This window comes from Somniosus microcephalus, chromosome 1, assembly GCF_052327205.1.
Source record: "Somniosus microcephalus isolate GS21.2 chromosome 1, FLI_Smic_1.0, whole genome shotgun sequence".
Lineage (NCBI taxonomy): Eukaryota > Metazoa > Chordata > Chondrichthyes > Squaliformes > Somniosidae > Somniosus > Somniosus microcephalus.
Window position 1 is genome coordinate 290,382,637 of NC_140987.1, and position 14,867 is coordinate 290,397,503.

Sequence of the window (14,867 nt, forward strand, 5' to 3'; positions counted from 1 at the left end):
TGGGCGCCGGATTTAGCACAGCGTTTGGAGCAGTAGCGACCGCCGGAAATTCAGCTTGAGCGCCCCAAGAGGGACACGGGGCAAGGCTCGAGGCGCTCCGCGTCCCTCTTAGGGCGCTGAAACTGAATATCGCAGCGCAACGTGCTGCAGCGCCACACGCTGCGGCATGGCGCGCTGCGGTACTGCAGGCCTTCCTCCCATTCTTAAGGGGGAGGGGCCTGCACCAGCGCGATCGGAGATCACGAGTGCCGGCAAAAGAGCCCGGCACCAAGGAGAAGTGCCAGGCTCTCGGAAAACAACCAGCAATGCCGCGGGGGGGCGATCAGGAGGCCGGGGACGGAGGTGCTGGCAGGCGGCTGCCGGAAAAAAAATGGCCGCCCCGCACCTCCACCTTAATTTGTGCCACTGCCGCCACAGGAAGGCCCCGTGAACCGGGCGCCATTTGCGAACGGTGCTACAGAGGCGGTCGCTGCCAAATATCGAGATCGGGGCGCTGCGCACACCGATGACGTCATCGGAGGCGGCGCAGCGCAACAGGTTAACGCCGCCATTAGCGCCCCAGCTAAATATCGCGGGAGGCGCGGCCAGTGGCGCTAAATATCGCGGGAGGCGCGGCCAGTGGCGCTAAAGCCACTGAGTGCCCTCTTTCGGCGCTAACTGGTGGCACAGCCCACCGAATTTCTAGGCCCAAGTCTGCTACCATTTGCCCATTCTATGTTAATGGTAGAACTATCGCTGCCCCATTTGTCTTTGCAGCAGAATAATCTCTCTGCTACTCAGTGGGACTAATTTTACTGTTGTAAATGGGTGTGGAGTGTATATAGAATTCCATTGCACTTAATTTGGGACACTCGAATATGTGCGTTATAGGTGGGGATTTATTCTAAGCAAGTTCGTTGCAAATTGGATTATCCGGATTAACAAACTTACAAATTCAGGGAACAAATTGTACTTCAGACGCTGAAGAATTTCTGGAGTCGATTACAATTTTTAATTTGTATTCCACCTCCGTTTTTAAAAGAAAATCAATTCAGTCTTGAATCCATTCTTTCAATGCTGCTGACTTTGCTCAGAGAAGTGAGACCATTTGCTGTAAATTCCTGCCCACACCAGCATTGCTAATTAACCTAGACTGGTTACACTGGTATGTATTAAACCTTGAAAAATGATGGTGTTCAAATATTGCTCACAATTAAGACGCTAATTGATGACCCCTGCATTTCTTTTTCCATTTTAAACTACTTTTCCCTGGAGAAGAATTTGAGATAAAACATCCCTCTTTCATCTATTCTGTGGAAACGAGACCTGAATTACTTTTTTTTCCTTTTTTATCATTAATTTAAAAATATTGTTCTTCACTTGTTTATCCTTGGGGTTGAGCCTGTTGTCCAGCAGGAAGAGGGAATTCCCTGAGGGAATGCCCCTCTAGTCAAATTAAATCTTTGTTGTTTTCCTTATGAAAAATCCTGCCCTCTCTGCCTTCCCTCCACTCCCTGGGCTGCCTGACTAGTAATGTAACAATAGAAACAGACTTCAGTGCTGCCCGCTATTCCTGCTCTACAGATAGAGATGATAAGACAATGTGGTGTAACCGACCATCCGTAGTGAGAAAAAGCTCTCCATACTTTGGAGACTTGACTTGTGCCATGGTTTATGGCAGTGTCTTTCTTTAGCATTGTTTAGGTCTACAATCCTGCTCAATAGATTTTTGAATATTAAGGGAATCAAGGGATATGGGGTTAGTGCAGGAAAGTGGAGATGAGGTAGAGGATCAGCCATGATATTAAATGGCGGAGCAGGCTCAAAGGGCTAAATAGCCTACTCCTGCTCCTATTTCTTATGTTATCCTGCTCGTTGTCTTTCTTGAGGGGACAACAGGATTTATCGGCCATCCCTAGATGTCCTGAGTTTGGTGCAACCAAATGACTTGCTAGGCCACTTCAGAGGGCAGTTAAGAATCAACCACGTTGGTGTGGGACTGGAGTCATATATAGGCCAGACTGGTCTTACCTGGGTAAGGATTTTGGTGAACTAGATTTTTATGACAATCATGGTCACTTACCAGCTTTTAATTTCCAGATTTAGTCATTATTGTAATAAACAAATTGTCAAACTGTCATGGTGGGATTTAAACACATGTTCTCTGGATTACTAGTCTAGTTCCATAACCACTACTCTACATGACTGATAACTGTTTCATTCATTAAATCTATAGGTCCTATGTTTTCAACAGAGCCTTTTTCACTTGTTCTGTGGCAGCTAGGATAGCCTTTTTCCTCATAACATTCCCATGGTTTCTCCCAATGACCAACACAGAAAGGGAGAAAGTGTAAATTGTAAATGTTGACCGAGATATATGGAGCACGGGGGCTGTCAAATACCACAGGTGAAAGTAGTTCCTTGCACTTCTTCACTAGTGACAGAGAACACTGTGAACTGACATCAGCAACCTTTGGCAGCACCCTAAGAGAACAGAGTGGAAGCACAGAGCGTATGATGCAGAGTGGAGCACTTACTCCTGTTTGTATATAATTGTGTTTTTTTGCGAACTTTTAATTTGCAGATTCACTGGATGCAAGAAAGCTTGACTTTATGTAACTTGTTTGGACTAGAAACATAGGAACCTAAGCCTGTTCTGCCATTCAGTTCGATTATGGCTGATCTGTACCTCAACTCAGTTTACCAGCTTTTTATTCCATATTAGTTGATACTCTTACTGAACAAAAATCCTAATGATCTCGGGCTTTAAAATTTCAAATGCCACAGCATCCACAGCCTATTGTGGGAGAGAGAGTGCCAGATTTCCACAGTTTGGTGTGGAAAAATTGCTTCCTGATTCCCCCCCCCCCCCACACTGCCTAAATGGCCAAACTCTCATTTTAAAATTGGGCCCCCTTGTTCTGGATTCCCCCACATGAACAAATAGTTTCTCTATTGAATTTATCAAATCCCTTAGTCATTTTAAATACCTCCATTAGATAGGCCTTCTAAATTCGAGGAAATACAAGCCAAGTTAATGCAACCTTTCTATATAACTTAACCCGTGGTATCATTCTGGTGAATCTGCACTGCACCCTGCCAAGGCTCATATATCTTTCCTGAGGTTCAGTTCCCAAAATTGAACACCATTTTCCAGATGGGCTTTGACCAAGGCTCTATACAACTGAAGCATCACTTCCTCACTTTTGAATTCCAACCCCTTGCAATAAAGGTTAATTTTCCATTAGCCTTTATGATTACATTTTGTACCTGTGCATGAGCTTTTAGTGATTTGTGTAAATAACTACTTAAATCACTTTGCTGCCCCCCCCGCCACAGCTCCTAGTCTCCCACAAAGATAAATCGGAACCTCACCGTCCTCGGCCTCTTGCATTGTTCCACAGAAGCTCAGCGTAAGCTCGAGGAACAGCACCTCATCTTCCGATTAGGCACTTTACAGCCTTCTGGACTCAACATAGAGTTCAACAATTTCAGATCATAACCTCAGCCCCTATCATTTTTTTCCCCCACTTTTTTTGTGTTTTCTTTTCTTCTCTCCCACATGGCAGCTGTCTTTCATTCTGCCAGCGCAATTTACACTTCATCTAGAGCCATCCTTTGTTTCTTAACCTGTCCCATTACCATCTCCTTTTGCCTTGAATATCTCTTAATGTCTCTTAACCTCTCCTGCCGTCTATCCTAACACAGACCTTCCTTTTGTTCTTTCATCCCCTCCCCTCTTTCCCAGCTCCTACACTTGCTTAAAAATCTGTTCCATTTCCTGCTTTTTTTCCATTTCTGACGAAAGGTCATCGACCTGAAACGTTTCTCTCTGTTTCTCTCTCCACAGATGCTGCCTGACCTGCTGAGTATTTCCAGCATTTTCTGTTTATTTCAGATTTCCAGCAACTGCGGTATTTTCTTTTTGTATTATTGAAGATAAATCAGAAAATTTTCTTAGTCAGATACAAAGTGAATGACACACTTCCCCACATTGAACTCCATCTGCCATAGTTTTGCCCACTTTGCCTGTGTCCCTGCTCCCATCTTCACAGCTTACTGTGCCTCCTAACTTAGTATCATCTGCAAAATTAGCTGTACAACTCTCCATTCCTGCATCCAATTCATCAAAATATATATGGCAAGAAGCTGAGGATCCAGTACAGATCCCTGGGGAACAGTTTGTCACACCCCACCAATCGGAGAACTAGCCCTTTATCCCTACTCTGTCTCTTGCCTCTCAACCAATTACCAACCCATGTCACAAGCTTACCTCCAATTCCATGTGCTCTCAATTTTGTTAAACTTGTGCAGAATCTTATCAAATGCATACTGGAAATCCATAGAGACAACAGCCATAGACACCACCCTCCCTCCCCTGCCTAGCCACCATGCTAATAACCTCAAAAAATTCAACCAAATTACACAGACATGACCTCCCCATCACAAGTCCTTGCTGCCTCTCTTTGATCAACTGATAGTAGTTCAAGTACTCAGTCATCTCTGACAATATATTCCAGTAACTTTCCCACAATTAATAAACTAACATCTGTAGTTACCTGCTTTCTGTGTCCCTCCCTCCCTTTTATAATGGAGTAACATTTGTAATTTTCCAATGCAAAGGGATTCCTGAATCTAGAGAGCTTTGGAAAATGATGATGAATGCATCTGCAATTTCCTTACCTATTTCTTTTAATACCCTGGGGTGAAAGCATCATCTCTTTTAATATAAAGTCCCATGATTTTCCCCATCACCATTTTTTTTTTAAATGTATTAATTCCACTAAGTTTGCATTAAAAGTACCATGGGACTCGCTTTAACTGGGGGCATCAAAGTTTGCATGGTATAATGTGTGGCAGTTAGAGGAAAGGGTGGCTTTGCCCAACAGGGCTTTTAAATGAATGTAGAGGAAAAACATAAGTGAACTATATTTAGATTTGTTGCTGACGAGCATTAGTGTTCTAAGAAAGGTCCTCCTAGACCCTGGGAGTTTGCTATAAAATTAGATTTGCAGAAGAGGGCACTTTATTTTGTCTGGGGGACTAATTTGTTTAAAGAAAATGGTCGCAGTGGGCTCTGTGTGTGATGGAGGAAAAGTGCTGAAGATTGCACATGTGGAACGAAAGTATCTCCTATTGTAAATTCTCTTGGGCAACTTCCAAAGTTCTAAGAGGTATTTTGATTGGGAGATCTGTTAACACAGGGACCTTTGTCCTTGGAGCTGTGATTGCCACAACCATCACTTACAGGGCTAGAAATTCACTTTGGCCCCGCCAGCTGGCTAGCGCCCAAAAGTTAGCGCTGTGCGCGGAGCCAGTTGCGCCCGTCAGAAATTCAGTTTTTGCGCCCCAAGTCGGAACCGGGCGCTATTCCAGGGTGTGCCCGCCCCCGCTTGGGGCGCTGAAACTGAATTTCAGCGCTGTAGGTGCCGCAGCGCCACCCGCTGCGGAGCGGCAGGCTGCGGTACTGCAGGCCTCCTCCTTCTCTTAAGGGGGAGGTGCCTGCAACAGCGAGATCACCGCTGGATTGTGCCGGCAAATGAGCCCGGCACCACGGAGAAGTGCCGGGCTCGCGGAAAGCAGCCGGCAATGCCGCGGGTGGGGGGTGGAGGAGGCCGGGGAAGGAGGTGCGGGCAGGCCGGCCACACCTCCACCTTAAAGCGCCCCAGTAGCGCAACAATACGGCCCCGTTTTTCAATCGCTGTTTGCGGCCGCTGCAGAAGAGGCGGCCGCAACTAAATATGGGGTTTGGGCCGGAAGCAGGGCGGTACCGGGGCACTGCGCACACCGATGATGTCATCAGTGTCGGTGCAGCGCTACCGGCTCCCGCCGCCATTACCGCAGCGCTGAATATCAGCGCACCCTCTTACACTGGCGCAGAAACCCTATTTGGGCGGTAACTGGGCGCAAAGCCCACTGAATTTCTAGGCCCTTATCTTTATAGCATTGCTACCATTTTAATAAACCAAGGGAAATTTTGAGTAAACCATATGTTTGGCTAGTTGATTTTAGACATTTGTGTTCTAAGGAAGAAAGTATCCATTCATTTTTTTATTGTTTTACTCTGTTAATCCGGCAATTTAAAAGAATTTTGCATTTAACTTTTGCTTTTTTTCTCTTCTCTGTCTTCAGTTATCCAGAGAATGGAATAGTGGGAATGTGTGCAGAAAATGTTCGGCCACGGGCAAGGACCGTTTTGAAGTGGGATCAGCTTAGAATAGGACAAGCTGTGATGGTAAATTACAATTTAGAGATACCAGAGGAACGTGGTTTCTGGTTTGATGCAGAAGTTACCGCTCTGAAGGAGACATCAAGGACAAATAAAGAAATCTTTGTTAAAATTCTTTTGGGGTAAGCATTCGTTGGCATGCAATGCAGAATATTTACATTTGCAGTGAATATGGATATAAAGCTCTGGTGCTTTCCTACAATCTGCTAAGTTCTAACCAAGGATATCGTGTCTGTGAGTATAATAAAAGCTTTCATATCAAAAGAGTAAGGCAACACCGTGAAAGATCACTTCACTGTTTTAACTCTGTGATGCACTTTTGTTAGCTTGTATGTCACTTCTTAAAAAGAAAAATTGCACTTTGTTTAAAAAAAAAATGTTTTTCACCCTAGCCCAGTGAGATAGTTTTAGTACCAACAGTAACTCGTTAGGACATGCCTCGGTGCTGTGATTATTAAAAGATCCACCATCTAATGTACAGGTTATCATCTCCGCTTGCAGCTTAAAATAATGTTCAACATGGTGCAGGCATCTAACTCGGTTTGCCACAAATTCAACTTATTACCTGTCTGTGTGCAGATCCTAAAGTCAGATAAACAAGACATGTATGAAGTGGAATAACATAAGAAAACGCTGGAAAAACTCAGCCGGCCAGGCAGCATCCGTGGAGAGAGAAAAAAAGTTAACGTTTCAGGTCGAAGACATTTCATCAGAACTGGAAAATAGCAGGAAAAGAAACAGATTCTAAAGCACGTTTTGGGGATGGGAAATGGGGGAGGGGATGAAAGAACCAAAGGGAAGGTCTGTGATAGGATGGAAGGCAGGAGAAGTAAAGAGGCATTAAGATATTCAAGGCAAGAGGAGATGGTAATGGGACAGGTTAAGAAACAAAGGATGGCTCTAGATGGAGTGAATTGCGCTGGCAGAATGAAGGACAGCTGCCATGTGGGAGGGAAGAAAGAAAAAAAAGCACAAACAAAAAGTGTGGGTAAAAAATATGTGATGGGGGCAGAGGTTATGGTCTGAAATTGTTGAACTCTATGTTGAGTCCAGAAGGCTGTAAAGTGCCTAATTGAAAGATGAGATGCTGCTCCTCCAGCTTACGCTGAGCTTCCGTGGAACAATGCAAGAGGCCGAGGACAGTGAGGTCTGAGTGGGAATGGGGCGGTGAATTAAAGTGACAGGCCACCAGGAGCTCGGGGTCCCCCTTAGGGGCTGAACGGAGGTGTTCCGCAAAGCGGTCACCCAATTTGCGTTTGGTCTCCCCAATGTGGAGGAGACCACATCGTGAGCAGCGAATACAGTATACTAAATTGCAAGAAGTACAAGTAAATCACTGTTACACTTGGAAGGGGTGTTTGGGGCCCTGGACCGTGGGAAGGGGGGAGGTATAAGGGCATGCGTTGCATCTCCTGCGCTTGCATGTGAAGGTGCCGGGCGAAGGGGTGTTGGGGGTGATAGAGAAGTGGACTAGGGTGTCTCGGAGGGAGCGGTCCCTACGGAATGCTGAAAGGGGAGGTGAGGGGAAGATTCATTTGGTGGTGGGATCACGCTGGAGGTGGCGGAAATGGCGGAGGATGATCCGTTGAATGTGGAGGCTGGTGGGGTAAAAGGTGAGGACAAGGGGATCTCTTGGTTCCGGGAGGGAGGGGCGGGGGGGGGGGGAGGCAGAAGTGCAGGAGATAGAACGGACACGGTCGAGGGCCGTGTCAACCACAGTAGAGGGGAATCCCCGGTTGAGGAAAAAGGAAGACACGTCGGAAGCACTGGTATGGAAGGTGGCATCGTCAGAGCAGATGCGGCGGAGACGGAGAAACTGGGAGACTGGAATAGAGTCCTTACAGGAGGCGGGGTGGGAGGAAGCGTAGTGCAGGTAGCTGTGGGAGTCTGGGCTTGTAGTGAATGCTTGTCAATAACTATCCCTGGAGATGGAGAAGTCGAGGAAGGGAAGAGTCGGATATGGACCATGTGAAGGTGAGGGAAGGGTGGAAATTGGAAGCAAAGTGAATGAAATTGTCTAGTTCAGGGCGAGAGCAGGAAACGGCACCGATACAGTCATCAATGTACCGGAAAAAGAGGTGAGGGAGGGGACCCGAGTAGGACTGGAACAAAGAGTGTTCCACATAACCCACGAAAAGGCAGGCATAGCTGGGACCCATGCAGGAACCTATAGTCTTGTTCTCACATTGATTTGGAGGAAATGAGTGGAGTCAAAGGAGAAGCTGTTCAAAGGTGTTGCTATGGGTACCCGCATGGGTCCTAGCTATGCCTGCCTTTTCGTGGGATATGTGGAACAATCTTTGTTCCAGTCCGGTACATTGATGACTGTATCGGCGCCGTTTCCTGCTCTCGCCCTGAACTAGATAATTTCATTCACTTTGCTTCCAATTTCCACCCTTCCTTCACATGGTCCATCTCCGACTCTTCCATTCCCTTCCTCGACTTCTCCATCTCTGGGGATAGGTTATTGACAAACATTCACTACAAGCCCACTGACTCCCGCAGCTACCTGGACTACACTTCCTCCCACCCCACCTCCTGTAAGGACTCTATTCCATTCTCCCAGTTTCTCCGTCTCTGCCGCACCTGCTCTGACGATGCCACCTTCCATACCAGTGCTTCCGACATGTCTTCCTTTTTCCTCAACTAGAGATTCCCCTCTACTGTGGCCGACACGGCCCTTGACCGTGTCCGTTCTATCTCCCGCATTTCTGCCCTCAACCCTGCCCCTCCCTCCCGGAACCACGATAGAGTTTCCCTTGTCCTCAGCTTTCAACCCACCAGCCTCCACATTCAACGGATTATCCTCCGCCATTTCCGCCAGCTCCAGCGTGATCCAACCACCAAGCGCATCATCCCCTTTCAGCATTCCGTAGGGACCGCTCCCTCCGCGACACCCTAGTCCACTCCTCTATCACCCCCAGCACCCCTTCCCCTTCGCCCGGCACCTTCCCGTGCAAGCCCAGGAGATGAGCCCCGAGACCAGAGAGGCAGCGGACCTGCGAGGGATCACCAGAGGCGGCGGAGGTACTTAAACAGCAGCGCGAGGCCCAGAGCCCCGAGACCGGAGAGGCAGCGGACCTGCGAGGGATCACCAGAGGCCCGACCGATCCAGGTTCCGGGAGAGAGGTAAAAAGTAATCCAAGTGTGACGTCAGCAGGAAGCAGGTAAGTGATTGGTTGGTGAGTATTTCTCTCTTTTTTAAACTTTAACTCTGTTTTATAGTTTCTAAGGTCTCTCTGGTGTAGCGGGGACTGTTGGTAAACTATTTAACTGTAGTGTAATTAGTGGGATTGATTGATTTAATTTAAACTCAATTAATTAAAGGGTAAGTCATGGCAGGAAAGCCGGGCCCCGTGATCTGCTCCTCCTGCGAGATGTGGGAACTCAGGGACACTTCCTGTGTCCCTGACAACTACATGTGCAGGAAGTGCACCCAGCTGCAGCTACTGACAGACCGCATTGCGGCGCTGGAGCTGCGATTGGATGCATACTGGAGCGTTCACGATGCTCAGGACATCGTGAACAGCACGTTTACGGAGTTGGACACACCGCAGGTAGAGGTTGGACAGGAAGAAAGGGAACGGGTGACCAACAGGCAGAGTACTAGGCGCAGGCAGGTAGTGCAGGGGTCCCCTGTGGCCATCCCCCTCTCCAACAGATATACCACTTTGATTACTGTTGGGGGGGGGGGGGGGGGGGATGGCTTATCAGAGGAAGGCAGCAGCAGCCAACTTCCTGGCACCAGGGGTGGCTCTGCTGCACAGAATGGAAGGAAAAAGTGTGGTAGAGCTATAGTAATAGGGGATTCAATTGTAAGGGGAATAGATAGGCGTTTCTGCGGCTGCAAACGAGACTCCAGGATGGTGTGTTGCCTCCCTGGTGCAAGGGTCAAGGATGTCTCCGAGCGGCTGCAGAACATCTTGGAAGGGGAGGTTGAACAGCCAGTTGTCGTGGTGCATATAGGCACCAACGATATAGGTAAAAAGCGGGATGAGGTCCTAAAAGCAGAATATAGGGAGTTAGGAGGTAAATTAAAAAACAGGACCTCAAAGGCAGTAATCTCATGATTGCTACCAGTGCTACGTGCTAGTCAGAGTAGAAATAGAAGGATACTTCAGATGAATATGTGGCTAGAGGAATGGTGCCAGGGGGAGGGATTCAAGTTCCTGGGACATTGGAACCGGTTCTGGGGGAGGTGGGACCAGTTCAAACCGGACGGTCTGCACCTGGGCAGGGCTGGAACCGAGGTCCTAGGGGGAATGTTTGCTAGTGCTGTGGGGGAGGGTTTAAACTAAAATGGAAGGGGGTTGGGAACCTGAGCAGGGAGACAGAGGAAAGGAAAACAAGGATAAAAGCAAAAGATAGGAAGGAGAAAAAGAAAAGTGGCAGTCAGAGAAATCAACAGTTTAAATCAAACGTGGCCACAGTAAATAATAATTCTAATAGGTCTAAGAGCGTTAAAAAAAACAAGCCTGAAGGCTTTGGCCTAGAAATTCATTAAGGCGCTGCCAGCTTTGTGCCCAGTTACCGCCTAAAGAGGGCTTCTGCGCCAAAAATGAGTTTGCGCTGATATTCAGCGCAGCGGTATTGGCAGCGGTAGCTGTTAGCGCTGCGCCGGCACCGATGACGTCATCAGTGTGCGCAGTGCCCCGGTTCCGCCCCGAAAGCGGCCCGATCCCCATATTTAGTAGCGGCCGCCTCCTCCGAAGCGGCCGCAAACAGCGACCAGAAAACGGGGCCGTGCTGTAGCCTTAGTGGGGCGCTTTAAAGGGGAAGGTGAGGCCGGCCGCTTTTTCGGCGGCCGCCTGCCCGCACCTCCTTCCCCGGTCTCCTCCACTTCTCTTCTTCCCCCCCCCCCCCCCCCCCCCCCCCGGCGGCATTGCCGGCTGCTTTCCGCGAACCCGGGACTTCTCCGTGGTGCCGGGCTCATTTGCCGGCACTCTCCAGCGGCGATCTCCCCGTTGCAGGCAGCTCCCCCTTAAGAGAAGGAGGAGGCCTGCAGTACCGCAGCCTGCCGCTCCGCGGCGGCTGGCGCAGCGGCGCCAAGAGCGCTGAAATTCAGTGTCAGCGCCCCAAGTGGAGGCGGGCACACCCTGGTATAGCGCCCGGTTCTGAATTGGGGCGCAAACACTGAATATCTGACGATCGCTAATGGCTCCCCGCCCAGCGCTAACTTTTGGGCGCGAACGAGCTGGCCGCCCCAAAGTGAATTTCTAGGCCTATGTGTCTTAATGCGAGGAGCATTTGTAATAAGGTGGATGAATTGGCTGCGCAAATAGAGATAAACGAATATGATTTGGTTGGGATTACGGAAACTTGGCTCAAGGACGGCCAAGACTGGGAACTCAACATCCAGGGGTATTCGATATTCAGGAAAGATAGGCAAAAAGGAAAGGGAGGAGGGGTAGCATTACTGGTTAAAGAAGGGATTAACACAATTGTAATGAAGGATATTAGCTCTGATGAGGTGGAATCTGTATGGGTAGAATTGAGAAATACTGGGAAAAAAACATTAGTGGGAGTGGTATATAGACCTCCAAACAGTAAGGCGGAGGTTGGGGATGGCATTAAAAGGGAAATTAAAGAAGCGTGCAATAAGGGCACAGCAGTCATCATGGGTGACTTTAATCTACATATAGATTGGGCTAACCAAATTAGTAACAATACTGTGGAGGAGGAATTCCTGGAGTGTTTACGGGATGGTTTCCTGGACCAATATGTCGAGGAACCAACCAGAGATCAGGCCATCTTAGACTGGGTATTATGTAACGAGAAAGGATTAATTAGCAATCTTGTTGTACGAGGCCCCTTGGGTCGGAGCGATCATAATATGATCGAATTCTTCATTAAGATGGAGAATGAAGTAGTTGACTCAGAAACTAGGGTCCTCAATTTAAATAAAGGAAACTACGATGGTCTGAGGAGCGAGTTGGGTAGGATTGATTGGGGAATGGCACTCAAAGGGTTGACGGTGGATAGGCGATGGCAAACATTCAAAGACCGAATGGATGAACTACAGAAGTTGTTCATCCCAGTTTGGCATAAAAATAAAACAAAAAAGGTGACTCAACCGTGGCTAACAAGGGAAATTAGGGATAGCATAAGATCCAAGGAGAGGACATATAAACTGGCCAGAAAGAGCAATAAACTTGAGGATTGGGAGCAGTTTAGGATTCAACAAAGGAGGACAAAGGGATTAATTAAGAAAGGGAAAATAGAATATGAGAGTAAGCTAGCGAGCAACATAAAAACTGACTGTAAAAGCTTTTATAGATATGTAAAGAGGAAAAGATTGGTGAAGTCAAGCGTAGGTCCCTTGCAGTCAGAATCGGGGGAATTTATAATGGGGAGCAAAGAAATGGCAGACCAACTAAATACATATTTTGGTTCTGTCTTCACAAAGGAGGACACAAATAACCTCCCAGAAATACTGCGGAACATAGGGTCTGGTGAAAGGGTGGAACTGAAAGATATCAGTATTTGTAGGGAAATGGTGTTAGGAAAATTGATGGGACTGAAGGCCGATAAATCCCCAGGGCCTGATAATGTACATCCCAGGGTACTTAAGGAAGTGGCCCTAGAAATAGTAGATGCATTGCTGGTCATCTTCCAGAACTCGATAGACTCTGGAACAGTACCCATGGATTGGAGGGTAGCTACTGTTACCCCACTATTCAAAAAAGGTGGCAGAGAAAAAGCGGGGAATTATTGACCGGTAAGCCTGACATCGGTAGTGGGGAAAATGCTAGAGTACATTATAAAAGATGGAATAGCAGAGCACTTGGAAAGCAGTGACAGGATCGGACAAAGTCAACATGGATTTACAAAAGGTAAATCATGCTTGACTAATCTACTGGAATTTTTTGAGGATGTAACTGGTAAAATAGATAAGGGAGAACCAGTGGATGTGCTGTATTTGGACTTTCAGAAGGCTTTTGATAAGGTCCCGCATAAGAGGCTAGCGTGCAAAATTAAGGCACATAGGATTGGGGGCAAGGTATTGACTTGGATAGAGAACTGGTTGGCGGACAGAAAGCAAAGAGTTGGAATAAACGGGTCGTTTTCCGAGTGGCAGGCAGTGACTAGTGGGGTACCGCAAGGATCAGTCCTAGGACCCCAGCTGTTCACAATATATATTAATGATCTGGACGAGGGAATTGGATGTAATATCTCCAAATTTGCAGATGACACAAAGCTGGGTGGGAGGGTATGCTGTGAGGAGGATGTCGTGAAACTCCAGTACGATTTGGACAGGTTGGGTGATTGGGCAGAAACATGGCAAATGCACTATAATGTGGATAAATGTGAGGTTATCCACTTTGGTGGCAAAAACAGGAAGGCAGATTATTATTTGAATGGCAATAGATTGGGGAAGGAAGTGCAAGGAGACCTAGGTGTTCTTGTGCACCAGTCGCTGAAGTTAAGCATGCAGGTGCAGCAGGCGGTTAAGAAGGCAAATGGTATGTTGGCCTTCATAGCAAGAGGGTTCGAGTACAAGAACAAGGATGTCTTGCTGCAGTTGTACAGGGCCTTGGTGAGACCACACCTTGAGTATTGTGGTCGCCTTATCTGAGGAAGGATGTTCTTGCCATGGAGGGAGTGCAGCGAAGATTCACCAGGCTGATACCTGGGATGGCAGGAATGACGTACGAGGAGAGATTGTGTCAATTGGGCTTATACTCACTGGAGTTTAGAAGATTGAGAGGGGATCTCATCGAAACCTATAAAATTCTGTCAGGTCTGGACAGACTAGATGCAGAAAGGATGTTTCTGAATGCCGGGGAGTCCAGAACCAGGGGTCATAGTCTAAGGATAAGGGGTAAGCCATTTAGGACTGAAATGAGGAGGAATTTCTTCACCCAGACAGTGGTGAACCTGTGGAATTCTCTGCCACAGAGGGCAGTGGAGGCCAGTTCATTAAATATATTCAAGAAAGAGTTGGATATATTTCTTGAGGCTAAAGAGATCAAGGGATATGGGGAGAAGGCAGGGACAGGGTACTGAATTTGGATGATCAGCCATGATCTCATTGAATGGCGGAGCAGGCTCGAAGGGCCGAATGGCCTACTCCTGCTCCTATCTTCTATGTTTTTATGCAACACATGCCCTTATATCTCCCCCCTTCCCACTGTCCAGGGCCCCAAACACCCCTTCCAGGTGAAACATCGATTTACTTGTACTTCTTGCAATTTAGCATACTGTATTCGCTGCTCACGATGTGGTCTCCTACATTGGGGAGACCAAACGCAGATTGGGTGACCGCTTTGCGGAACACCTCCGTTCAGCCCGTAAGTGGGACCCCGAGCTTCCGGTCGCCTGTCACTTTAATTCACCGCTGCTTTCCCACTCGGACCTCACCGTCCTCGGCCTCTTGCATTGTTCCACGGAAGCTCAGCGTAAGCTCGAGGAACAGCACCTCATCTTTCAATTAGGCACTTTATGACCCTCTGGACTCAACATAGAGTTCAACAATTTCAGATCATAACCTCGGCCCCTATCACATTTTTTATCCACACTTTTTTTTTTTTTCTTTCTTCTCTCCCACATGGCAGCTGTCTTTAATTCTGCCAGTGCAATTCACTCCACCTGGAGCCATCCTTTGTTTCTTAACCTGTCCCATTACCATCTCCTCTTGCCTTGAATATCTCTTAATGCC

General features: G+C 47.6%; 1 protein-coding gene across 2 annotated transcripts in view; it reads left to right on the top strand.

Moving 5' to 3' along the window:
- Window positions 1–14,867, top strand: part of uhrf2 (ubiquitin like with PHD and ring finger domains 2) — a 200,297-nt gene that overhangs the window by 102,036 nt on the left and 83,394 nt on the right. For both annotated transcript variants that reach the window (XM_085993774.1, XM_085993784.1), the window contains one exon: window positions 6,112–6,330. In XM_085993774.1, the coding sequence (XP_085849900.1) occupies window positions 6,112–6,330 (219 nt within the window). The remainder of the gene's footprint in view (window positions 1–6,111; window positions 6,331–14,867) is intronic.